Source organism: Rhipicephalus sanguineus, chromosome 1 (genome assembly GCF_013339695.2).
Source record: "Rhipicephalus sanguineus isolate Rsan-2018 chromosome 1, BIME_Rsan_1.4, whole genome shotgun sequence".
NCBI classification, from domain to species: domain Eukaryota; kingdom Metazoa; phylum Arthropoda; class Arachnida; order Ixodida; family Ixodidae; genus Rhipicephalus; species Rhipicephalus sanguineus.
Window position 1 is genome coordinate 262,984,509 of NC_051176.1, and position 24,990 is coordinate 263,009,498.

Below are 24,990 nucleotides of genomic sequence, written 5' to 3' on the forward strand. Positions count from 1 at the left end.
ACGGGTATGCGCCACAGGTGATTGACACTTTATATCTACCCAGGAACGGCGAGAACAGATATTGGTAACTTAAATGCGAGAGCGTTAAGAAAAACCGACATCGGTAGCGTTGACCCGACGAATGGAAAGAATGAAAATTAGGATCCCAGCAGGAATCGAACCCAAGCATTCTGCGTGGCAGTCAGGTATTCTACCAGAGAGCCACGCCAGGTCTATAAACTGGTTCGGAAGAACAGCCTATCCAGGCGTAAAGCCGGTGAAACGTCAACTGTGGTTGTGGTGCTGGCGATCTAATTTTGCAAGAAAGCAATAAACACTACTTGATACTCCTACGATGTGTACTACTGCGATACAGGCGTCATATCAGATTAACATCGGTGGTTCAAGTGTTGGCTCCGCTTTTATAGCAGTCTAATAAACATTGCATTTGTAATGCTATGATTCAGCAAGCTATATTGAAGTGTTGGTCGACCCTGGAGGAATACGTTAACGAAAGTTACGTATGATATTCACATCATCGCACCGTATTCTGATCTTAGTCCGCAAGAACGACGCAGTGTCCTGTTCATTTCTTACGAGGCTGGGTGATGGCCTCATGCTCACCGACGATGATGCCAGATTGATTGACAGCCGCTTTGTCAGTCTATGTACGCTACGTAGGCTACATACGCCCAGGTAGTCTACGAATACGACAAGCGCCATCCACTGATGTTGGTCTACGTCGCACTATCCAGGCCTACGAGCCTCGACAGCCTATATCGACAGACAATTTGTCGACGAAATGACCGAGGCATTCACAATTTCCAACAGCTGTACTATACCTCATACTTCACTACACATGGACCCCTCGTCACCGCTATCACGACCGGATCCGATAACAAGTCGGATCCGATAACAAGTCATGACCAGCTGCTGGTGCTCACTGATCACGGTGATATTTACCTTGTTCAAGAACTGTCAAGAACCTCTTCCACACATGCACACGGGTTCGCTAAACGTGCATGCGTTCTCCATCATAGGGGACAAGTATAAGCAGTACATATCAGGTTACCGCCATCTCGTAATACCCCCGTTGCCGTTGGCAGCATTACCTAACTGTAAACAACTGGCTATATAACACACATGCGGCTCTTCAGCATATATGTGTGCGTATAATATTTATACAGATCTTTAGCGTCATTTTTTAACGTTTTGCTCAGTAAAAAAAAATACGCCACAGTCACCTTCCGGCTGCATCCTTCGCATAACATCGACTCCCACGGTACGTGGGATCTGCCGAATTTTTTTTATTTGAAACTTGGAGAGTCGACTAAAGTTACAGGGATATTTTGGCTGCTATCGAGAATCTTATTAGTGCTTTATTATTCGTTTGCTGTCATTACCACATGCTTGTTTGCTGTCATTTCCTCATTTGTTGCTTTCCTTCTTCTTTCCTTGTCTTGTCTTGTCGCCTAGATCTTGGCACATACCCACAAGGGGGATTGGCCACACTGTACTTTATAATGTAAATTGTTTACACAACGCTGGCTAAAAAATAAAAAGGAGAGAAATTAGATAAGAACTATAATAACATTCCTTAAAGAAAAAAAAAAGGTGAAAGGGGCAGAAGCTTTCGATAAACCATAATATAAAAACAAATTAGCAAAAATAAAGAAGGGGATCAAAGAATTGGATGTAACTGGTGGTACCACTAGCAGCGTATCCTTCCAGTTGCCTGAATGAATTTATGTAGCGTTGACAGAATAACACTGCGGCCCGCACCCAACTGATTGGCTCCAAACGATAAAAGGGTGGGTGTATCAACTGCCAATCCGAGCATGCCAATCGGTCTCTCAAGAATTCTCACATCATAATATCGCTTTTGTAATTAATTTTTGTTCACGTGTGACATTGAAATTATCCATTTTGTCAAGTCTTTGAAGCAGAAAATAAATTCTATATTCATTATTTTACCACCTATAGAATTTTCTTCAATCTCTCTGGTGGCTATGTGACAAGAGCTAGTGAGAAAAGAAGTAGAAAAAGAAGAAGCTCGTCGTTCGAACGGGGCGGTTTTTACCTCGTGCTCTGCTCTGTAATCGAGTGTCCCGGTGAAAATCGGCCATCATCGTCAGCGGCTAATGTCGCTTCAAAAGCAAACCACCGGCAAGTACTGACGGAGTCTCCAGCGTCGTCTGTTACGGACAGCACACCAGCAGCAGCAGGCGGCGACGGCGATGTCTGACGTGAGCTCCGATCCCGGCATGGCGGGTCCATCGTTGAGCCGAGACATGCAGCACTGCCAACAGCGGCAGCCGCTCATTCCGCCGCCTCGAAACGCCTTCACGCAGTTCGCTCAGGAGAAGAGGCGATCGCTGGCCGCTGATAAGGCGAATGAAGCCAACCAGCGAATGTGCTGGCTGTGGCGTTCCCTCAGCGTCGCCGCCAAGAAATCCTACCATCGCAAAGCGGCTGAAGTTGCTGCCGTCCACCGAAGGAGATACCCCGACTACGTCCATCGCGGGGCCCGCCAGCGCAAGATGCACGAGCACGAGCAAGAGGGGCATCTCTGGAGGAAAGCACTGCAGCTGAATTTTCGCGGCCGCTTTGCAGGGTCGCGACATCTGGGAGTTGCAGGAGCCATCTGCCGCCATTTGCACTGCCGATGTTCTACAAATGGCGTGCAAACTGGTCTGCGCACGGTAGAGCATCGTGCACTGGAAGTGAAACACCGTTTCTTACGCCGTTGACCTCTGCCGCAAGAACAGCATCGCCTGTGCCTGCGTCGACGATATGTCGGTGGGCAGTTCGCCATTTAACCAGGGCATAGTTTTAGAGATCCTGGCCACCATTGACGGTGCTGCTTGCTATGGTCAGCCATCATCGTCAGCCGATCGGTACCCCAGCAAGGAAGCAGCATCCGCATGGTGACTTTTGTTAGCGTTAGAATACTGTTTGGCCCAAGGGTTTGATAAGCTTCATTGATGCTATAAAGAGTACTATGGTGATCCAACAGCTGTTTCGTGTTCTTTATTCATTGAGAAAAGCAGTTACCAGGGGCGTAGCCAGAAATTTTTTCGGGGGGGGGGGGGGGGGTCAACCACACTTTATGTATGTTCGTGCGTGCGTATGTATGTGTGCGTGTATATATACGCAAGCAAAATTGAAAAAATTCGGCAGATCCCACGTACCGTGGGAGTCGATGTTATGCGAAGCATGTGGTGGGTAGGTGACTGTGGCGTAACTTTTTTTACTGAGCGACACGTTACAAAATGACGCTATAGATTTGTATAAATTTTATACGCACACAGATATGTTGAAGAGCCGCATATGTGTTATATAACCAGTTGTTTACGGTTGGGTAACGCTGCCAATGGCAACGTGGGTATTACCAACACCAGAAGCGGTAAGCTGATATGTAGTGCTTATACGTGTCCTGAGAACGCACGCACGTTTCAAGAACACGTGCGCATGTGTGCAAGAAGTTCTTGACAGTTCTTGAACAAGGGCATCATCACCGTGATCAGTGAGCACCAGCAGCCATGGGCGTCCGGAGGGGGGTGCAAGGGGGGGCAGCTGCCCCTCCCTGGAATTTCGGAAAATATTTTTCTATCCGGTAGCAATGAGCTACACAGCTTGATTAGCACACTGAGGTCCCGGCCTTCTCTATTTCCAACCAATTTCGCATGTTGCACACTATTGATTAATCTTGCAGGTCATGTCACGGCAGTGTAAAAAAAGCTGTCAATGCTGGATCTCACCCCCCCCCCTTTTTGCACCCCCCTGCAATAAGTTCTGCGGACGCCCTTGCCATCAGGTCATGAGTTGTTATGGGATCCGGTCGTGATCGTGGTGACGAGAGGTCCATGTGTAGTGAAGTATGTGGTATAGTAGAGCTGTTGGAATTCGTGGATGCCTTGGTCATATCGTCGACAAATTGTCTGTAGACAGAGCCGGCGACATGTCGGAACCTGAAGCCACCTTTCGCGTTGATGAGGTATAGGCCGTCGAGGCTAGTAGGCCAGGATAGTGCTACGTAGACCAACATCAGTGGATGGTGTTTGTCGTATTCGTACACTACCTGGGCGTATGTGGCCTACGTAGCCTAGTCTACAAAGCGGCTGTCAATCAATCTGGCATCATCCTCGGTCAGCATGAGGCCATCGCCCAGCCTCGTAAGAAATGAAAAGGACACTGCGTCGTTCTGGTGGACGAAGTTCACGTTACAGTGCGGTGATGTGGATATCATATGTAACTTTCGTTAATGTATTCCTCCGGGGTCGAGCAATGCTTCAATATAGCTTGCTGAATCATAGGAATACAAACGTAATGTTTATTAGACTGCTATGAAAGCGGAGCCAACACTGGAACTACAGGCGTTAATCTGATATGGCGCCTGTATAGTAGGAGTACACATCGTAGGAGTATCATGTACTGTTTATTGGTTTCTTGTAAAATTAGATAGCCAGCACCCCAACCAAAATTGACGTTGCACTGATATTACGCCTGTGTAGGCTGTTTTTCCAAACCAGTGTATAGACCTGGCGTGGCTCTGTGGTTGAATACCTGATTGCCACGCAGAATGCTTGGGTTCGATTCCTGTTGGGATCCTAATTTTTATTCTTTCCATTCGTTGAGTCAATGCTGCCGATGTTGGTTTTCCTTAACGCTCTAGCGTTTGTGTTACCAATGTCTGTTCTCGCCGTTCCTGGGTAGATATAAACTGTCAATCCCCTGTGGCGCATACCCGTAAACCGCGGCCCGTAGTAAACGGGTATGTTCCACACGTGTCTAGTGGAAAGGGTTTGACGACGTACGCGACAGAATTTTAACGTTATTCATGTCATGACCCGGCAATCATATTCGTCAAATACTCTTACCCTCCCATGCAAAAATCGGTCTACACCAAGTTAAGGGGGTGATCATGACAGCACCCAGACGTAGGCGGCTAGATAGATAGATAGATAGATAGATAGATAGATACGTAGATAGAAACGCTCAAAGTGCCAGAGGTTCGCTAAGAAATGCTTCGTATTTAAAATTTCGGGTGGGGGGGTTGAACCCCCCACCCCTGGCTACGCCCCTGGCAGTTACTGCAACTCGAGTGTCACGGGACAGACGTCAATAACAGTAAGATATGACTTACTTAGAAGAAACTCTAGTATAAATGCGTAGCTAGGTGAATACGACCCACAATTTATGTAAACATAGGTGCTAGGCACGGTAAAAATCTCATGTTTCTGTGTCAAACTAGTTATTTGAGAGCCCGTTGCGTTGCCACAGGAAAGCTGATGAAAGAAGGCTATGCCTGGTTCGGTCTATGTTTTCGCCATGATAATAATGAGCAAATAATGATCCACATGTTAGGACTTTCCGATTTACGAAAGCTCCCCAGTCTTCAGAATTATCTCGTGTGGAGATAAAAAACGCCAGGCCTGCGCAGAAAGCGCAGCACAGTCAAAGTGAAAGCTGGAAGAGCGGCATTTCTAGAGCCCGTTATAAACTCGCTTGGGGCTACTAATACCAGTACACTAGCAAGGTACCCGCTACGCCATAAACCATAATTTTTGTGAAGTTGCGAAGCTTCCACCATGACGTTACTCGTCATTCTACGGAGAAGGGACGTACCAGCTACACACCTGTAAGGCATTATGTGCACTTTGTTGATGCGATAGCTGATGAAGATCAAGAATTATTTATGGCTGAGCCCTTTGTAATGGGTTGGAAGCTTTAAACGACCCTTTAGCTACGTAATTCACATTGTGTAACGCTCGGTCGTTATTTCACTCTCCCACCACGCTATATGACATACGGTAAGTGAGAAAGAGAGACAGAGAGAGGGAAAGAACTTTAGTGAGACACTGAGGAAATGGATCATGGGGGCGTTATGGGCTTCCTTGACAACCAATAGAAGTGCACTTGTGAGGAACCCATTGCGCTATAAATCATCATAATTAGTGGTAGATTGGGCGTACGATTCGTCCGACGTGTGAAAGCATAATATGAGAAACTGATACTCTACTGGTTTTGTATCTGCGAACCCGAACTTGACATTCTTTTGTTAAACGCTTAAATTTATATTGAGGATTTTCTTAGCTAGACGTGGGGCGATGAATTTCATAGGGTACTTATCAGCAGTTTTGTCCCAGCACTTGCGAAAATCAGCGGTGCCCGTAAACATCGAGGTTATTAAATAGCCGTAGATAGATGGACTGGTATACAAGGAGATGTACTGAGAGAAGTCGTAAGGGGAACACAGGGAGGATATACAGGATTAACCCGGTTGGCTAGTCTGCATAGCGGAAACATATTTGAAGATGAGGAGGAATTGTGTTCACACTTTGCGCAAAGTTCCGCACACAAATAAAGGATCATCATTATGTTCATAACTAGCTGAGATCCATGAGGTTGTGGATGTCAAAAGGTGCTTGATGGCTTTTAGTTGCAGTGAACTAGTAAAATCAACTCAAAATATTCATGAATGTTTTGGAGCCCGAACAGGAAGCCTACGTGTCAGAAAACATCTTACTGTGCGCCCATACGCTAATTTTTGCCTCTCTTCCTGTTCCTATATATTTTTATTGCGATAACAATTATATGGACTCTCTCATCGGATTTTCGTCGTCGCCGTTGCCGTCGCCGTCATGTCCCGGAGATGTATATGTATGTATATATACATAAGAAGGTCAAATTAAAATTACTCAGAAGAAAAATTTTTTGAAGCGCGTGGCCTTAGACAATTGCGCCATGCACCATTCGTTATCCAGAATACTGGCGGCAGAACACAAACGCACGCGGGTTTGGGTCAAGCGCACGGAACGCCACACGAGGCGAAATTAAAATGATGCGAGACGCGAGCTATGCTGCATCGTTGCCCGCGTTGCGTTTGCGTCGTATCGCTGCCGACCGACGCTAGTTTTCGATTTTTGGGTTGTAGTGCCGCGCCACTCGTGGCCAGTCGGCCAGGGAAAAAGAAGCGCGTCACGTCGCTCGTGGTGGCGCGAGATTGTGGGAACACTTTGGCTCTTGTAGGCCTATGCACAGTAGGGAAGGAATGAGACGGCTGGAAGGGGAGGATAAGAACTTTATTAACGTCATTAAATGGTTCAGGTGAGGGAGGTGGGGATGGGTTCAGGGAACAGGAAGAGGATAGGCCCTCGGGCTGCTCTAGGCGGCCTGAAGTCCTTGCTGTTCAGCGACCCCCATCGCTCAGCACACGATCCGGAGCTGGTCGTCCGGTCGTGAGCTGCAAAAAACAGCCTCCCATCTCTCCTGTCTCTCAGCCCCCGCAAATGGGGCATTTGACAATGACGACACACATGATTAAAGTCGGCTCGTGGACTCGAGCAGAGACGACAATGGGGTATGGCGTCACCATGATGAATTTGGAAATTGATGAAATGGTAAATCCAGGTGCCCGTTCGGAGTCGGCGCCAAACGATTTGCTCAGCCTGGGACAGCGATTTATGGGCTGGTAGGTAGATCATGCGGAAATTGCGGTAAGGTAAAATATTTTCATGATAGGTGAGTAGGCATTCCCACGCTCTGCCAAAGGAAGGCAGAGCATTCACTGCCCGGTTGACGAGTGCTCGGGATTGCTCATGGGCGGCTGTATTACCGGGATATCCAGAATGCGCTGGAATCCACAAAATAGTGATTATTCGTTTAAGGGGTGGAAGGAATTGTAGGATACAGTAGGCAGTTGCATGAATTCGACGCATAGCAAAATTTCAAATGACCGTTTTTGAGTCTGAGAATGCATACTTCACCTGGATGTGAGCAATATGTGTCAGTGACTAGAATCGACGCCAGCAGGGAACGCGAGCTGTAGCTTCACGTGCCACTACCAAGCGCCATCTTTCTTCTGTTGAGGTCGCGCGCTCTCCGGTTTTGTTCGGCGCCCAGTGGAGGGCGCTGCAGTCTTGGGACATAAGTATTGGGACACCTCGAGCGCAAGACTTACAGTGGCTTGCATTCTGCGCATGCACCTTGGCGGCTCGCAAATTCCTTGGGTCCCCTAGCTCATTCGGTTCCCAATTATTAAGCTCTTTAGTGATTCGCCGGAGTTGGGATGAGCGCCTCCGACTTGTACTTTGACATATAGGGCGTAGTCGCCCGTGCTGGCACGCTTATCTCTTGAAGGCGAGGTTACTACGTCTTGTGCTTTCACAGCAAAGTTTGCGTTCAATTTATAGACTGCACGAAGGTCCCTTCGCTCGCTGAAGCGGCCGCGTTTGCGAAAGGAGTGAGCTGCTAGCTAGAAGAGCCAAAGTATAGGGGCTAGTTGAAGTAACAACTGTGACAGTTAGTTCGCACTCATCCTGTGTATACCTGTGCGTTCTTTTCGTGCGTCCTTCTTTGTGTTTGATCAGCGTGCTGCAAGTGTCGACCTTTGATTATTGTTAGTTCACGCTCGACCTGTGTGTGTTCTCCTGCGTCCATTGTGCTTGAAGAGCGCGCAAGTTTCGAGCTGGTTGCCGTTCTTCGCGTGTCATTCCATTTTGGTTGCTATCGCATTCATTGCTTCGCCCTTGAAGCGTAACTGTGACTTTTATTCTCAATTATTTCCGTGTTTGACTGTTCAATGAATGCTCTCTTTAATTTATCTTAAGTTTAACCATCCGGTGGTCTCTCGGTACCACTTCGCATTTAGACAATTTTCTTTTATTGAAAGTTTTAGATTTTAAAATGAGTTTTTCCCGAACTCATTCTATAGTATGCGCAACCAACAACCACGCGACTTTTGGCGCATCCAACATTCAGGGCATGTGGCAACTTTATAAGATTAATACTACTAGTACTGCTACTACTACTAATAATAAAAATGTTAATAATAATAATAATAATAATAATAATAATAATAATAATAATAATAATAATAATAATAATAATAATAATAATCACTATTTGGTCCTTCGATTGAGCTTTCCTCTGCCTACATGAATGCTTATCTACATAGTTGGTTGCTACGTTTCTCCAGGTGTACAAAAATTGGGGGACACTTAAGCTTCGCCTTTAAGAGTTGAACGCGATAGCGATATCCTGCCCCTAGTGCGCCCTTTGAACACTACGAGTGTTTAGAAGAATGCGTGCACTAAATTGTGTGCCTTATGTAATGGGTAGCATGTTTTAAACCAGGAGCAGTTATGCGCGAGAATCTTGTTCGAGGTTGCGATGACCCCACTACGTGGTCTTAAGGGAATACGCGCAGTAATATGTGTGCTTTTTGTAATGGGTGGCTGTTTTTAAACCACCAAGTCGGTATGATATTGACATGGCAATGACATGGCAATGACCGATGGCAATGTACGCTTGTATCACGCAATATTACTGCGATATTACATCTCGTACTGTGACATCTGCATACAGGACGCGTATTTTTGGGAAGCATGAAAGTTACTTTTAGTTCAGCTCCAAGCAGAGGCGTGGCTGTGTGGTAGAACACCTGCTTGCCACGCAGACGGCGTGGGTTCGATTCTCACTCGGACCCAACATTTTTATTATTTATTTTATTTGCAGCTTTTTCGATTTTTCGGTCGCGGACAAGATGATGATTTTTCGCTCACAACCAACGGCGTCGACACCGATGCTGACGGCGGAATTTCTGCGGTACGAGCTCTTTAACGCTATCGCGTTAAAAGCACGGCGTCGAAGATTTACAATGCTATGAACTGCGTGCACCTACTTCTCATGTCACCTTTCTTCACCCTTCACCTTCAAGCTCTAATGCGAGTCGGAGGTGACGGCACATCTAACGCACCAGTCCTTTACACTGATGTGGCCCGATATCCAAAGAAACGGGCCATGTGTCTGGTCGTAGTGGACAATACCGATTCTGTAACGGTATCGGCTACGCCTAAAACTCTGGACATCGGCACGGCAGAGGAGGCTGCTATCGCCCTGGCTATCATAAATGCTTCACAAATACCAGCACCGGACGAAACAATCACCGTGGTTACTGATTCACAAACTGCCTGTCGGAACATAACGAAAGGAATGGTCACACCCTACACACACCGTATCCTGACATCAATACACCCCACTTTGTTACACAGGGTGCGCATCGTCTGGACTCCTGGACACGCCTCTCTCCATGGCAATGAACGCGCTAATGCGGTAGCTCGAGAGCTCGCAAACCGGGCGCCATCGGAAGAGCTGTCCAACCCAGACGATGCACCAACAGAACCACTCAACTACACTGAAACGCTACAACGTTACCGACAAAACCGTATATGCTTCCCACCACCACACAAATCACTCAACCGAGAGGACGCTGTTGCCTGGCGGCAGCTTCAGACTAATTCATTTCCCTGCCTTTACATCCTTCATCTCTTCCACCCCACAGAATATCCCTCATACTGTCCCTATTGTGGAGCGAAGCCCATGGTGTATCACTGCACCTGGGAATGTCCACAACCACCGGGCTGCCGCCCTATTCCTTTACCATCACAGTAATCCTGGGAGACTGCGCTGACTAGCTCAGGGCCGCAGGAGCAGCGTCGGCTGATCCAGCGGGCACGCGGTGTGGCGCGAGCCAATGGGACCCTTAACTAAGGGCTCCACCCAACGATGATGATCCTTGAGGCCTGCACAAATAAAAGTTTTTTTCTCTCTCTCTCTCTCTTGCTCATCCCTCGTACCAATGCACTTGAGCAGGCCAGAGTTTGTTTGTTTGTTTGTCACCTTAAGGAGACTGGCGCATACCCACGAGGAGGATTGGCCACACTGAAAATTATAAAGGGAAATGTACACCCTATGACACTTCAAAAAGAAATAAGACCGAAACGCGATCTAAATAAAAAGTGAAATAGTTACCTAGAGATCAGAACGGCTTCTTCTTCTTCTTCTTCTTCTTCTTCTTCTTCTTCTTCTTCTTCGTCTTGACCTTATTATGATTCATATGCAAAACATAAGATTGGTCAAGCATGGGTGAATTATTCTATTACGTTCTATAGGATGTCACTACTAGACTGCTGAAGATAAGTAACATATTATGGCTTTCTGCAAATTAACTTCTCCCTCTGCTTATTTTTTCGATGACACCGATTCAGTACGCTGTAACAATAATAATTTAATTCTCCAGTTTAAATTACACGCTAAACCTGGCGGTTCCCGTGGTATATTTTTTTTTGGAAATTGGAGTATCGAGTAGGGCCGCTGAGATAATTTCGCCGCTGTGAAATAGTTTATTAGTATATTATCATGCATTTGTTGTGATTACCAAATCAAATATGCTTCTTTTCCTTTTCTTCCTTTTCTCTTCTTTCCCGTCTTTTCTTTTTCCTTCATTTTTTCGCCCTGCGTGTCTTTAATACATTATAATTTGGATTTTTAAATTACGTTTTATGCATGTGTGACATTGAAATTACCCATTTTCTGAAGTCTCTGGAATGTATTATATTTTATACTCATTATTTTATCCCCTACATTATTGTCCAGCCTCCGTAGTGGCTACGAGACAAGAGCTAGTGAGAAAAGAAGTAGAAGAAGAAGCTCGTCGTTCTAACGGGGCCGTTTTCACCGCGGGCTCCTCTCCGTAATCCAGTGTCCCGGCGAAACTTGGCCATCATCGTCGGCCGCAGTCGGCTTTTCAACAGAGGCCTACCGGCAAGTACCGACGGAGACTTCGGTGTCATCTTTTACGGACAGCGCGTTAGCAGTAGAAGGCGGCGACGGCGGTTTTTGACGTGGGCTCCGATCCCGGTGTGGCAGGTCCATCGATGAGCCGAGAGGTGAAGAACTGCCAACACTGGCGGCCACTCATTCCGCCGCCTCGAAACGCCTTCATGCAGTTCGCTCAGGAGAAGAGGCGATCGCTGGCCGACGAGAAGGCGAATGAAGCCAATCAGCGAGTGTGCAGGCTGTGGTGTTCCCTCAGCGTCGCCGCCAAGAAATCCTACCATCGTAAAGCGGCTAAAGCTGCTGCCGTCCACCGAAGGAGATACCCCGACTACGTCTACTGCCATCGCGGGGCCCGCCAGCGCAAGAAGCAGGAGCCCGGGCAAGAGGGGCATCTCTGGAGGAAAGCACTGCAGCTGAATTTCCGCGGCCGCTTTGCAGGGTCGCGACTAATGGGAGTTCCAGGAGCCATCCGGTGCCCTCACCACGACCGCACAGGAACCTACGGCGTGCAACCGGTGCTGCTCGCGATAGAGTTTCGGGAGCAGGTGACTGAACGCCGTCGTAGAGAGACGCCAATGCCACCGCCGCGGTGTTGCCTCGCTCTGCTATGCGGACCTACATCGGGGACTGCTTAGTTTCGCGGTTGTGCATGTAGCCAAGAGAGGAGGCGTGGCACCCGCCACTCATATACCGGCACAGCACACGCATGCAAAACGATGTGCTCTGAAATGTTTAACTGCCAGCACCTACGCTCATGGACCATGAGGACGATGTCTTGTAGGTGGGCAGCTCGTCATTGAACCGAGGGCGATTTTGGCCATCTTGGCCACCATTGATGGTTTTTCGGGTGAACATCAGCAATCGTAGTCGGTAGCTGGCGGCTCCTTAGCCGAGGGATAGGAGCAGAACTTTTCGCATTTATTATCGTTAGGATTGCTGTATAGCGAAGTAGTTCATAGACGATATTGTTCATATAAAGAATGCAATAGTGATATGTCGTGTTCTTTATTGAATGTGGCAGGTGCGGTCGTTGGATGAGCCTCGTAAAAAAGGCATTAATGCGTTCTCTGTTGTTGAATATGTCAAGGAGTGATAACTGAGTTCTACATAAATACGCAGAACGCTAAACGTCATGCACATGTTGATAAAATGAACTCAGGTGTTATATAAACTGATAGATACATTCATTCTTTTTCTTGGTTAAAACTTGTTTTTTTGGTAACCGCTCGTGGGTATGGAACACTTGATGTAACGGCACTATGCTTAGGAAGATTGCAGAGATGTTAACGTTGTATGGGGTTTAATTGGTCAGGCATTGAAATGTTGTGCGCCGAGCTAGTTCTTATTTGCTTGCTATTCTGATATTAATCTACATTTTTTTACCATAAACTTCCCAATGAATTGGCCCTATATTTATTGGATAAATTATGGTACACTTATCTTGTGGTAATGCAAATAAGGCAGAAGTTCAGAGAAAGACGGAAGCTTAAGAGATGAAAAATTCTTGAACACGGAGTTTCGATGGAACAAACGTTTCGACAAGCGATCTTGTTTTCTTCGAAGAAGACTAGGCCGCTTGCGCAAACGCTGGTTGCAGCGACATCCCGTCGCTGGAGCCGACTCGTGGTGTCACTTTCGTCGCTTGTGTTACTTTGTTCGTGGTGTCACTTCCGTCGCTGTAACCAACTCGTGGTGTCACTTTCGCAGTTACACTATGCTTTATAAGTCACGATTTTTTTATACCTTCGAATTCGTTTTACTGAAGTGGCCATACATGCGCAGAACAACCTCAGAACGAACCCGCCCCTTATCGTGGGCATGTGCCATGTTCTTAAGCATCACCATCATCATAATCACAATCATTATCATCATCGGCGTCGGGTTTGCACTGTCGTCTTCGTCTTCCTCCGCGGGAGGATGTGATTCATAGTTCTTCGCTCTGCGGTACTCTTGCCCACGTACTTCAAATTTTATTTACAGTGGTCTTGCTACCGCATTTATAATTGATGGTTTTTCTGTAAACGGGGGCCAACAACAAAACGAGCTTTTTTCCAGTCTCCGCTTAACTGCATATAAAAAAAAAACATAGTAATCGGTATAACACGAAAATGAAACATGTCTTCACAGAGGTACTTAAGACGATTATTGTGCATTGATACAAGAGAGCTTGTACAGTGTCTATTGGTGTTTGGCAGCTATAGCACCGTGAAATACAAAGAAGGACGCACGATACAAGCGTAGAAGTATGCTCAGGACGAGCGTGAACTACAGCTGTCACAGTTGTTACTTTTTTGTTTGAGCAGCGCACTCCTTTCGCAAACGCGGCCGCTCCAGCGAGCGAATTGACCTTCGCGTACTCTGTAACTTCAACGCAACCTTTGCGGTGAACGCACAAGACGTAAAAACTACCCTCATCCCGAGATAAGCGCGCGTGCACGGGTGACCACGCCCTCTAGGGCAAAGTACTGGTGGAAGGCACGCGCAGCGCAACGAGCGGAGCGACTACTTTTAAAGCGCGCCCTTCGAAAGCCCTTCGCGCCATCTCGCTGGTGATAACGAAAACACGTTGAAGTGCCACCTAGCTCTGAGTACCGCCAGCGGTAAATAGTGTATATAAATAGCTCGCCGTTAGTGGGCTGGATAACGTGCGCTCTGTGGCCAGTGGTTTACCCTCGTGCGGTGTGGAGCGAGGGGTCGTGGGTTCGAGTCCCAACGACGGAACTTGTCCTTCTAGTTTTTTTCATTGTCATCGGTTAACATACATTTTCGACGTCATATCCGTGACGGAAATACGTTAGTGAAGCCGTGGTGGACCCCGGCATGAAACAGTTTCGTGTTAAAAGAGAGAAGATTTTTCTTAGGGAGAGCACTTGCGATGGGTGCATCTGCGCAGTGCCCCTCGAGAAAGCACACGAAGAAGAAAAAGCTCGGACGACGCTCATGCTTCGCAGCCACCCTAGATAAATCCCTTTTCCTTCGTCTCAATCCTATATTTCCCCCTTCAATTAACCGCCGGTTGCATGGCCGATCCCCCACAGTGGGTGAGAACCAAAATTAAAGGATCAAGCTAGCATGCAAGCAAGCTTGACAATTAGCAGCGGAACTCGAGAGCGTTTCGGGCCCCGTTCGCATCGCCTTCTCACTCGCTTGTCATGCTTCACTTCTCGGTGAGCATTTCAACCATTCCGGCAACTTTAAAGCACTCACTCGTTACGCAGGTCGTATGGTGTGGTGCCTGGTGCGATTTTAGGCTTCTTCCACGCAACATTACGACTGTTAACGTGACTCATCGTCATACATTACACGTGTATTGGGTCTTTAGACAAAACAGTTTCAAGCACATTTCAAGCACCGGCGTGGCTTTGTGGTAGAACATCTGACTGTCACGCAGAATGTCTCGGTTCGATTTCGCCTCCTGCTCTGATTTTTAATCTTAATTGGGATTTTTCGCTCAAGGAAAACGCCTACGAAGCCACATTTTCTTGGATACGGGCTCTTTATTATCGCGTTACAAGCAGTGACTGGCAATATTGTTACTTATTCTCCTGTCCCTTTTCTTGTTTTTTTTTTCTACCTCTTCCTTACTATTGTTTTGCTTGTTTTTTCTAGTAGTATATTTTATTTTCCCCTGTTTGTTGCTGATTTACCTCCTCTTTTTTTGTTTTTAAGGCTCTTTTACTTCTTCTATTTCTGCTTACGTTTCTTCCACTTATTTTCTGTCTTTTCCTTCGACTTCTTCTAACATTATCGTTCATTTTATATCATTCACATTTTAGCATTCGTCACATTGATTTTATGCATTGACTGACATTTTGGCATGGAATGTAATTTATTTGTTCGCTACTTTACCCACTTGAGCCTTAGCCAAACTGGTTGCGAGCCATAATCTAGGCAGAAAGGAAGCAGAAGAAGAAGGAGCTTGTCGTCTCAGCAGGATGTATTCATTATTCGTTTCTTGGCCAATCCCCCAGAGTGGGTGTGAGCCATTCATAAAGGTCATCATCATCATCATCATCATCATCATATTCAGACTTTCCTGTCGAAAGCCGTCGGCGTTGAAGTCGCTGCAACTAAACGTTGGCTGCAACAGAGGACCCCCAGGCTGCACTCGCACGCACCTGCGGAATATTCGACGCATTTTGTTCCTGACAGCACTTCATCTGCAGTGACAGTAACGGCGCGGTCTGACGAGGCCTCGGATCCTGGCATGACATTTCCATCAATGATCCTAGAGGGACAGCACAGCCTCCAGGTGCGGTGTCACATTCCGGGGCCTCCAAACGGTTTCATGCAGCTCGCAAAGGAGAAGAGGCGATCGGTGGCCGCCGGGAAGCTGAACGTAAACCAGCACGTAAGCAGCTGACTATACAAACTGTGGCGTTCCCTCAGCACTACCGACAATGAACCTTGCCAGTCCGAGCACGCTGGAGCTGCTGCCGTCCACCGAAGGAGATACCCTGACTGCGTCTACTGTGAGCGTGGAAGCCGCCAGTGCAAGGGGCCGGCACGCAAGGGAGGTTCAAGCATCGCAGTTCAGGGGAAAAGGAGCACCAGCAGAGCAATACCAAGGCCTCTGCCCAGTGAAAAGGCAGCTTATTTTTCATATTCATAGTCCTTATTGAACATATAAAGTAAACAAAAGTGATGCAATGTGTTTTGCGCTCTTTATTGAGTAAGAGAGTTACGCCCATTTGAGGCGTCACCTGTCTAAGGCATTTTTTCGACGTCTGTTGCGTAGTCTATCAATTGGTGAAACAATCAGTGAAACTATAGTGAAGGTGTTATAGAAACTGCGTAGTTTCATACTCTTTCGGGGTATATGACACCTAATATGTAAGGACAAATCTCAGGATTTTCATAGGCTGTTCACATTATGTGCGATTTCACTGCACGTGCAACACCACGTTTTATGTAGAGCTAGTTCTTTCTTGCTCACTTACTTCCTTTATATTTTTCTGAATTTCTTCCACTTTTAACTGACATCTATTTCTCTTTATATGTATTTAAAAGATAGACATATATTAATCTGGTGGTATCATTTCGCACTTATATTAGCTGCTTCCATTAGCAATTTTTGCCGGTGATATTTGTTTTCTGAACTCGTTATACGTGCATGCAGCCAACAACCACTTGATTTTTCCTATCCTTCATTGTGGGTTCATGCCCTGGTTTGAAATATGGTTATCACCATTGTCGCCTTCATATTCCCCGCGGGTGGAAGCCTTTCGTGCTTCAGCGTTTACCTGTATCTGCAAACACCAATTCTTCATCTGGACATGTGTTGCTGGTCCATTTATTTTCCGAATTTCTTTAATGAGGAGAAAACAGCGAAAAAACCGAGTAATCCTTTTGCCGTGCCGCCACTTCATTAAACACCGAAAAACAGCATTTCAAGTTCCCTTTCGCTATATGGTATGAATTTGGAGCTTGTAGCGACGGGAACTTTCACAGAGATGTTTTCGGCGCCATCAAGAGCATTATTATTAAAGCGAAAGCCTTAGATGCCTCATCAAACACGAAAACTGACCGTCGGCGTCGGCTTCGGCGGCGTCAACACGAGGGATACAAGAAATCAACCGCACGTGATGATTTAACCTGATGGCGTCATCATGATCTCACACAACGTGCCTTCACATCACGATGTCGTCACATGACGTCGTCGCCTGGTCGAACGCGGGCCGATGCCGGAGGCATTGCAAAATCAGGTTAGGTGCAGAAAGCTTGCATTGCTTCCGATCCTGGAGCTTGTGCAAAACCACGTGAAGTGCAGAAAGCTTTCGATGGGGGCCGGGGGAGGATCAATACATCGATCGAGGGAAAAAAATTACACCGTCTCCCACTCAAGAGAACCATGACGCGTTACGAAGCAGCATTGGGGGCGCACACCAAGTTTCCGTTACGTTCACTCGGCGTTTCCGTTAGTGTGTGAGGTTTGTATTTAGTGTTTGTGTTATCATTACGTTGTGTTTGTGCGTTGCTTTCCGTTAGCGTCGAATGAACGAGTGGCGCCGATATTGACGTTACAACTCATCTGAAAGGGAGCGAAGCGAAAATGACGGAAGCCGACCGAGCGCACGCGCTTATACACATGAAATGGGGGAGGGAGAGGAGAGAATGGCTTACAGGCTGTATTTGGCTGCGGCGCGGCTGCGTCACGTGGGAGGAGAGCAGAGAGGGCGACCGAACACCTGCGTAAAGGAGGAGAGTGGGACAGACAGAAGGCGCATGCGCAGTGGAGCGCGGACGCCACCACCCACGATGGACACAGCCCCGAGCAAAAGCTGCTTCGAATCTAAAAAATAGGGGATTTTACCCTTCGAGTCATTTTAAGCGAATGCACAAGAGACTCTGTGGGTTTTTGAGTCCAAGGCATTAGTTAATTATATTTATTTCATATAGTCACCATCATCATCATAGCTACCATATTCATTTGTGGTTTTTGTTAGTGGTATGGTAATACATTCAAATTTCGCTAGGCCCTTTATTTTCTTGCGCAGTGAAATCAACCATTTTCTCACATTTCGAAATCAAATACCATTTCTATATTCATTGAATTCAGCAACTCGAGTTTTGGCCAATTACGTAGTGAGAATTACTCGTGCGTTACGGAGAAAAGAGGTAGAAGAAGAAGACCGTCATTCGAGCTACGTGGATTTTATCCTTGCTCAGGGGACGACTCTCCTGTCAAAGTTCAGCCATCGTTGTTGAAGGTTTCAACAGAGGACCACCAGCACGCACCTGGGAGTTTTCAGCGTCTTCCATTACGGGCAGCACAACAGCAGAAGTGGCGACGGTGGTGACTGGAGTGGCCCCGGATCCTGGCATGGCAGCTCCGCCGATGAGCCGAGCGGCGCAGCAAACCATTCAGCTGCGGTCGCGCGTTCCGCTGCCTACGAACAAGTTCGTGCTGTTGACACAGGAGATGAGGCGATGGGTGGCCGCAGAGCAGCTGAATGGAAACAACCAGCACTTGAGCCGTCGTTTTAAAAAGCGTTGTCCTTTCTTCAGCGCCGCCGAGACGAAACCATATCAGCGCAAGGCGGCTGAAGCTGCTGCCGTCAACCGAATGAGATACCTTGACGACGTCTTAAATCACCGTGTGACCTGCCAGCTCAAGCAACAGGAGCAGAGGAGATGCTCAAGGATGACAGTTTCAGGGGAAAGGAGCAGCAGCCGAGCACTGCCATGATCTCTGTCCGTGCAGGAGGTAGATTGGATTTCCAGCATCCTTCTGCGGCCGTCGTCACCGCCGCCGATGTACAAATGCCGTGGTACCCGCTCTGTTCATGCTAATGCTTCGGGCGGTGGTCAAGGAAGGAAAAGATCAGGGCTGAGGGCCATCGTCCGAGCCACGGCGTGGGCTCTCTTGGCTACATAGCCTTTGAATGTGTACACTTCCCCGGTGCGGCGTGGAGAGAAGTGAGGAGGCGGCGCCCTCACCGCCAACATAGCGGTAGACGCAGCCCTTTTCGGGATATATTGTGAAATGTTTGATATTCAGCCATCACTAACGATCCTGTAGGCTGACTATGATGATGATTCGTCGTTGGGCAGCTCGCCATTCGACTAGGATGGCCTTCTGGATGCTCTAGGGCACCTTTGGTTCCGGTGGCGGTGTTCCCAGGGAACCTCAGTCATCGTAGTCGGTAGCTGGCGGCCCTGATGCAGATGGCCATCAGCACAGGTCGTCCCGTTTATTAGCGTGAGTGTACTGTAACGCCAAGTAATTCACAGAACCTATTGATCATAAAAAGAATGCAAAAGTGATTCAAAGTGTGTGGTGTTCTTTATTTATTGAGTGAGGCACTTACGGCCATCTGCGGTGTTAAGTCTTGAAGACATCGAATGGATGAGATATCTGTTGCAAATGCTGTCAAATAGCCTAGACCAAATTGTCACCGCATTATCGGGTGGGAAAGTGAAAGTAATCCACGTTTTTAGGAGACGATGAGAGGTTTTTTGTTGAGTTTATGGATTGTATTCAGTTTGCTGGTCAAGCCAGTTTAATGAGATCGCCTCTTGTGAGTGTATGAAATGTATTAGCGTCTTTAATTGGGCTGGTTGGTAGATCCTGTGTTTGAACGATGAAAGAGGACTAGAACAGGACGAAGACGTTGTTTCATCGTGCATATGAAACCTTACGAAACAAGACCATGCTCAGGCTTACTATAGCTGGCATGATCACTCTGAGTTTTATTATCCTATAAGGATTCAGCATGTGAATTTTTTAGAGCGGTAAATGTTCGCCACTCTCAACTCTCTCCACCTAAGGCGCAGACGTTCTCGTATCTAAAGCCACACCAAAGAATCACCATGCATATAAGGCGTGTCATTCGTCTGATGAGGAAGAAGGTAACATAAGTTTGATAAATATGTCGTCTTATTCGAACGTGAGTCGCACAAATTCTTTCCTTGGACGCAGGTATGTATTTAGACATCGTACTGGAAGTGTTGTGAGAAATTGTGTCGCGCACTCAACGACACTTAGATCTTGGAAATAATTTTTATTCCTTGAGCGTCGCCCTATACCAGAGCGTTTAGATAACACAAATTTTCCATAGTCCATCTTTTCATTGAATCACCAATAACATGCTGCGACAGACGTCAAGGAGGTGAAGGTAAAAGAAACTTTATTTGTTCCTGGAGAACCCCGATCAGACAACCTCCGAAGGGGGGTCCGCCGCAGTTGCTGGCCGCGCCCACGCCGGTACTGGAGGACCGTGGCCCTCCGCCCGTTCGCAGGCCTCCTGGACTGCCGACAGCTGGACTAAGAGCTCGCGGCTTTTAAGAGCCCTCTCCCAGTCCTGTTCTGTGCTGAACTTTGCGCTAAATAACGCCGGGCATTGCCAGAGCCTGTGAGCAAGTGTGCAGTTTTCCGCCCCATAGCTAGGGCATCCTGGGTTTTTGCCTTCAGCAAAGTGACTAAACGTGCTTCGAGACGGGAAGGAACCTGCCTGCAGCATCTGTAGAGCCGACGACTGCGGCATATAGTAAGCTTGGAATGCGGGAGGGGGTGTCTCCGCCTTGACAGTTGACAGTGAGACGTAACTTCGTGGAAGGTGCCAAGAGGACCCCTGAAGCGCTCCGGGAACCCGCCTCCGGACCGTCACCCGGACTGCCGCGGCACGTGATTTCTCGCGCAGGGTTATTGGCAAGTTTGTTGACGTTAGGAACTGTTAGATGAAGCCCTGGGCCCATGTGGGCCGGGAACCAGGCAATTGTGTAAAAGCCTACTTCACCCCTCGAACCGAGAATAGCGGCAGCCTCTCTCGAGACTACCCCCGAAGCAAACGCCCGGACGGCAGCCCTGGAGTCAGTGAATATCTCAGGAGGCGAAGGGTCCTTCATCGCTGGAACTATCCCTACCAGCTCTTGACCAGAGGCAGACACTTTCCTAACGGAAGCTGAGTTGAGTACGGTACCGCGACATCAACAACCACGGCCGCAAAGCTGTGGGAGCGGCCATACTGCGCCGCATGGACGAAAGCCAACTTTCCCGGGAATTTAGCTACGAAGTCAAGCAGAGACTTGGCCCGTGCCCTACGCCGGCCAAGTTTTTCCAAGCAAATCAGTGGTAGGCAGGCAGCGATGAAATAAGCTGGGAGATAGATAGATAGATAGATAGATAGATAGATAGATAGATAGATAGATAGATAGATAGATAGATAGATAGATAGATAGATAGATAGATAGATAGATAGATAATGATAATATCTGGGGTTTAACGTCCCAAAACCACGATTTGATTATGAGAGACGCCGTAGTGGAGGGCTCCGGAAATTTCGACCACCTGGGGTTCTTTAACGTGCACCTAAATCTAAGTACACGGGCCTCAAACATTTTCGCCTCCATCGAAAATGCAGCCGCCGCGGCCGGGATTCGATCCCGCGACCTTCGGGTCAGCAGTCGAGCGCCATAACCACTAGACCACCGTGGCGGGGCAATAGATAGATAGATAGATAGATAGATAGATAGATAGATAGATAGATAGATAGATAGATAGATAGATAGATAGATAGATAGATAGATAGATAGATAGATAGATAGATAGATAGATAGATAGATAGATAGATAGATAGATAGATAGCACTGCGAGTAAGGGCATCTGTAATGATACTACAAAGCCATGACAAAAAGCGACAAGCACATCCCAATGGTTATAATCAAGAGCCCAGGCCAGACGAGAAAATAGTGGACCAACACTTCAATACAACAGTTCTAAGCGGCACTTCCGGAACACTTTCTGCTCATCTAACACAGCGCCGATCTGAGTAAAATTAGTTATCGATAAATTAAACTTTCTGAAAAATATGGGCATACGGCGTAATCACTATTCCCGGCCTATCGAAATCAATATTAAGCGAGGGAATTCAGTAACATACCGGAGTATTCCTAACCGCCATTATTCGTGCGACGTTCAGGTTCGGCTTCGGGAAATGCATAAGCCTGTATGTCCAATTGTGCGGGATTAATAAACTAGCGCTTCTTTGTGTTCAAGCTACATGCAAAGTCTCAGCTTCTCTTCCTCATCTTTCACTAGCCTTTCATAGCAAAGTGTAGCCAATCGGTCTGAACCTCAACCTCCCTTCGTTTTCCTCACGACTCATCTATCCATCGGGAATTCCAAAAATTATTTTCTTCCTTAAAACAAAAATTGTAATGATAGAACTTGCCACATAAAAATAACCATTTGTTTCCATTCATTTGAAGTATAAAACTGATTTTTAATTGGAGCACAACATGGTGTAAATTGCGTCTCAGGGTGGACCAAAATGACGACTTTCTCAAATTTGTGATTTTTGTGGTGAAATTTAGAAGCATGAGTGGTCTGAAAATATTTTTAACGTAAGCTATACCTTCTGTACAGTAAGTATTCCTTACTGAGATATACACACCAAGCGCTACATTATAAGGGAAAAAAAATGCAAACATCGAACATTTTGAAGAAATTTATGGAGGCGTATGTGGCAGAAAAATTATTGAGCTTCGAACACTTTACAAAAACGCCTTTGCTTAATATATAAACCAAACTTGGTATTGAAACAAAAAACGGTACTCTCAGAATAATTTTCCTGACAAACCACACTCAGACGACATCCTGCGAATTCCGAAGGCTCCCACGGGACCAAAAATTTTTTCCCTATTCTAGCAATTCACTGTTTTCAATGCACTAAATGAGCACAATTTTTTCGAGTACATTTGAGAGGGCCGCCGGAATGGCTGGGATGTTTGGCGTGGAATGAGCTATACCGTTTTTTATTTTTATTTGAAACGTGGAGAGTCGGCTAAAATCATAGGGTTATTTTGGCTGCTATCGAGAATCTTATTAGTGCTTTATTATTAGTTCGCTGTCATTACCACATGCTTGTTTCCTTCCATTTCCGCATTTGTTGCTTTCCATCTTCTCTCCTTCTTATCCAGGTTTATCTTCTTTTTCCCGGAAGCAGAAAATAAATTCTATATTCGTTATTTTACCACCTATAGAACTATAGAATTTTCTTCAAACTTCGTCTCACAATAGCTAGTGAGAAAAGAAGTAGAAAAAGAAGAAGCTCGTCGTTCGAACGGGGCGGTTTTTACCTCGTGCTCTGCTCTGTAATCGAGTGTCCCGGTGAAAATCGGCCATCATCGTCAGCGGCTAATGTCGCTTCAAAAGCAAACCACCGGCAAGTACTGACGGAGTCTCCAGCGTCGTCTGTTACGGACAGCACACCAGCAGCAGCAGGCGGCGACGGCGATGTCTGACGTGAGCTCCGATCCCGGCATGGCGGGTCCATCGTTGAGCCGAGACATGCAGCACTGCCAACAGCGGCAGCCGCTCATTCCGCCGCCTCGAAACGCCTTCATGCAGTTCGCTCAGGAGAAGAGGCGATCGCTGGCCGCCGAGAAGGTGAATGAAGCCAACCAGCCAATGTGCTGGCTGTGGCGTTCCCTCAGCGTCGCCGCCAAGAAATCCTACCATCGCAAAGCGGCTGAAGTTGCTGCCGTCCACCGAAGGAGATACCCCGACTACGTCCATCGCGGGGCCCGCCAGCGCAAGATGCACGAGCACGAGCAAGAGGGGCATCTCTGGAGGAAAGCACTGCAGCTGAATTTTCGCGGCCGCTTTGCAGGGTCGCGACATCTGGGAGTTGCAGGAGCCATCTGCCGCCATTTCCACTGCCGATGTTCTACAAATGGCGTGCAAACAGTTCTGCGCACGGTAGAGCATCGTGCACTGGAAGTGAAACACCGTTCCTTACGCCGTTGACCTCTGCCGCAAGAACAGCATCGCCTGTGCCTGCGTCGACGATTTGTCGGTGGGCAGTTCGCCATTTAACTGAGGCGTAGTTCTAGAGACCCTGGCCACCATTGACGCTGCTGCTTGCTATGGTCAGCCATCGTCGTCAGCCGTTCGGTACCCTAGCAAGGAAGCAGCATCCGCATGGTGACTTTTGTTAGCGTGAAAATACTGTTTGGCCCAAGTATTTTATAAGATTTATTGATGATATAAAGAGTGCAATGGTGATTCAACAGCTGTTTCGTGTTCTCTATTCATTGAGAAAAGCAGTTAGTGCCACTCGAGTGTCACGAGGGGCAGGCATCAATAACGATAAGATATGCCTCTGTCAGTTATAGTGAACTGGTCGAGAAGAAACTCTAGTATAAATGTGTAGTTAGGTGAATACGACCCACAATATTTTTAAACATAGGTGCTAGGCACGGAAAAAAACTCTCATGTTTGTTTGTCAAACTAGTTATTTGAGAGCCCATTGCGTTGCCACAGGAAAGCTGATGAAAGGAAGCTATGCCTGGTTCGGTCTATGTTGTCGCCATGACATCTATGAGCAAATAATGATCCACATGTGACGACTTTCCAGTTTACGAAAGCTCCCCAGTCTTCAGAATTATCTTGTGGGGAGATAAAAAACGCCAGGACTGCGCGGAAAGCGCAGCACAGTCACAGTGAAAACTGGAAGAGCGGCATTTCTAGAGCCCGTTATAAATTCTCTTGGGGCTACTAATACAAGTACACTACCAAGGTACCCACTACGCCATAAATCATCATAATTTTTGTGAAGTAGGAAAACACCCACTACGACATTATTCGTCATTCTGCGGAGAAGGGACGTACCAGCTACACATCTGTAAGGCATTATGTGCACTTTGTTGATGTGATAGCTGATGACGATCAAGAATTATTTATGGCTCAGCCCTTTGTAATGGGTCGGAAGCTTTAAACGACCCTTTAGCTACGTAATTCGCATTGTGTAACGCTCGGTCGTTATTTCATTCCATCACCACGCTATATAACATAAGGTAACGGGAGAAAGAGAGAGAGAGAGAGAGGGAAAGAAATTTAATGACACCCTGAGGAAATGGATCATGGGGGCGTTATGGGCTTCCTTG

General features: G+C 47.0%; 3 protein-coding genes across 3 annotated transcripts; all 3 read left to right on the top strand.

Moving 5' to 3' along the window:
• The first annotated feature begins 2,216 nt into the window (after positions 1-2,216).
• Positions 2,217-2,729, top strand: LOC119382687 (transcription factor SOX-3-like). The gene has a single exon (XM_037650498.1). The coding sequence runs from the start codon at positions 2,217-2,219 to the stop codon at positions 2,727-2,729; it is 513 nt and encodes a 170-aa protein (XP_037506426.1).
• Positions 2,730-11,699: 8,970 nt separating this feature from the next.
• LOC125757349 (transcription factor SOX-8-like) lies at positions 11,700-15,964 on the top strand. Its single transcript, XM_049412859.1, has 2 exons — positions 11,700-12,146; positions 15,896-15,964. Exons 1-2 carry the CDS (start codon positions 11,700-11,702, stop codon positions 15,962-15,964), a joined length of 516 nt encoding a protein of 171 aa, XP_049268816.1.
• Positions 15,965-23,338: 7,374 nt separating this feature from the next.
• LOC119382694 (transcription factor SOX-3-like) lies at positions 23,339-23,851 on the top strand. Its single transcript, XM_037650512.1, has one exon. It carries the CDS (start codon positions 23,339-23,341, stop codon positions 23,849-23,851), a length of 513 nt encoding a protein of 170 aa, XP_037506440.1.
• Positions 23,852-24,990: the final 1,139 nt, after the last annotated feature.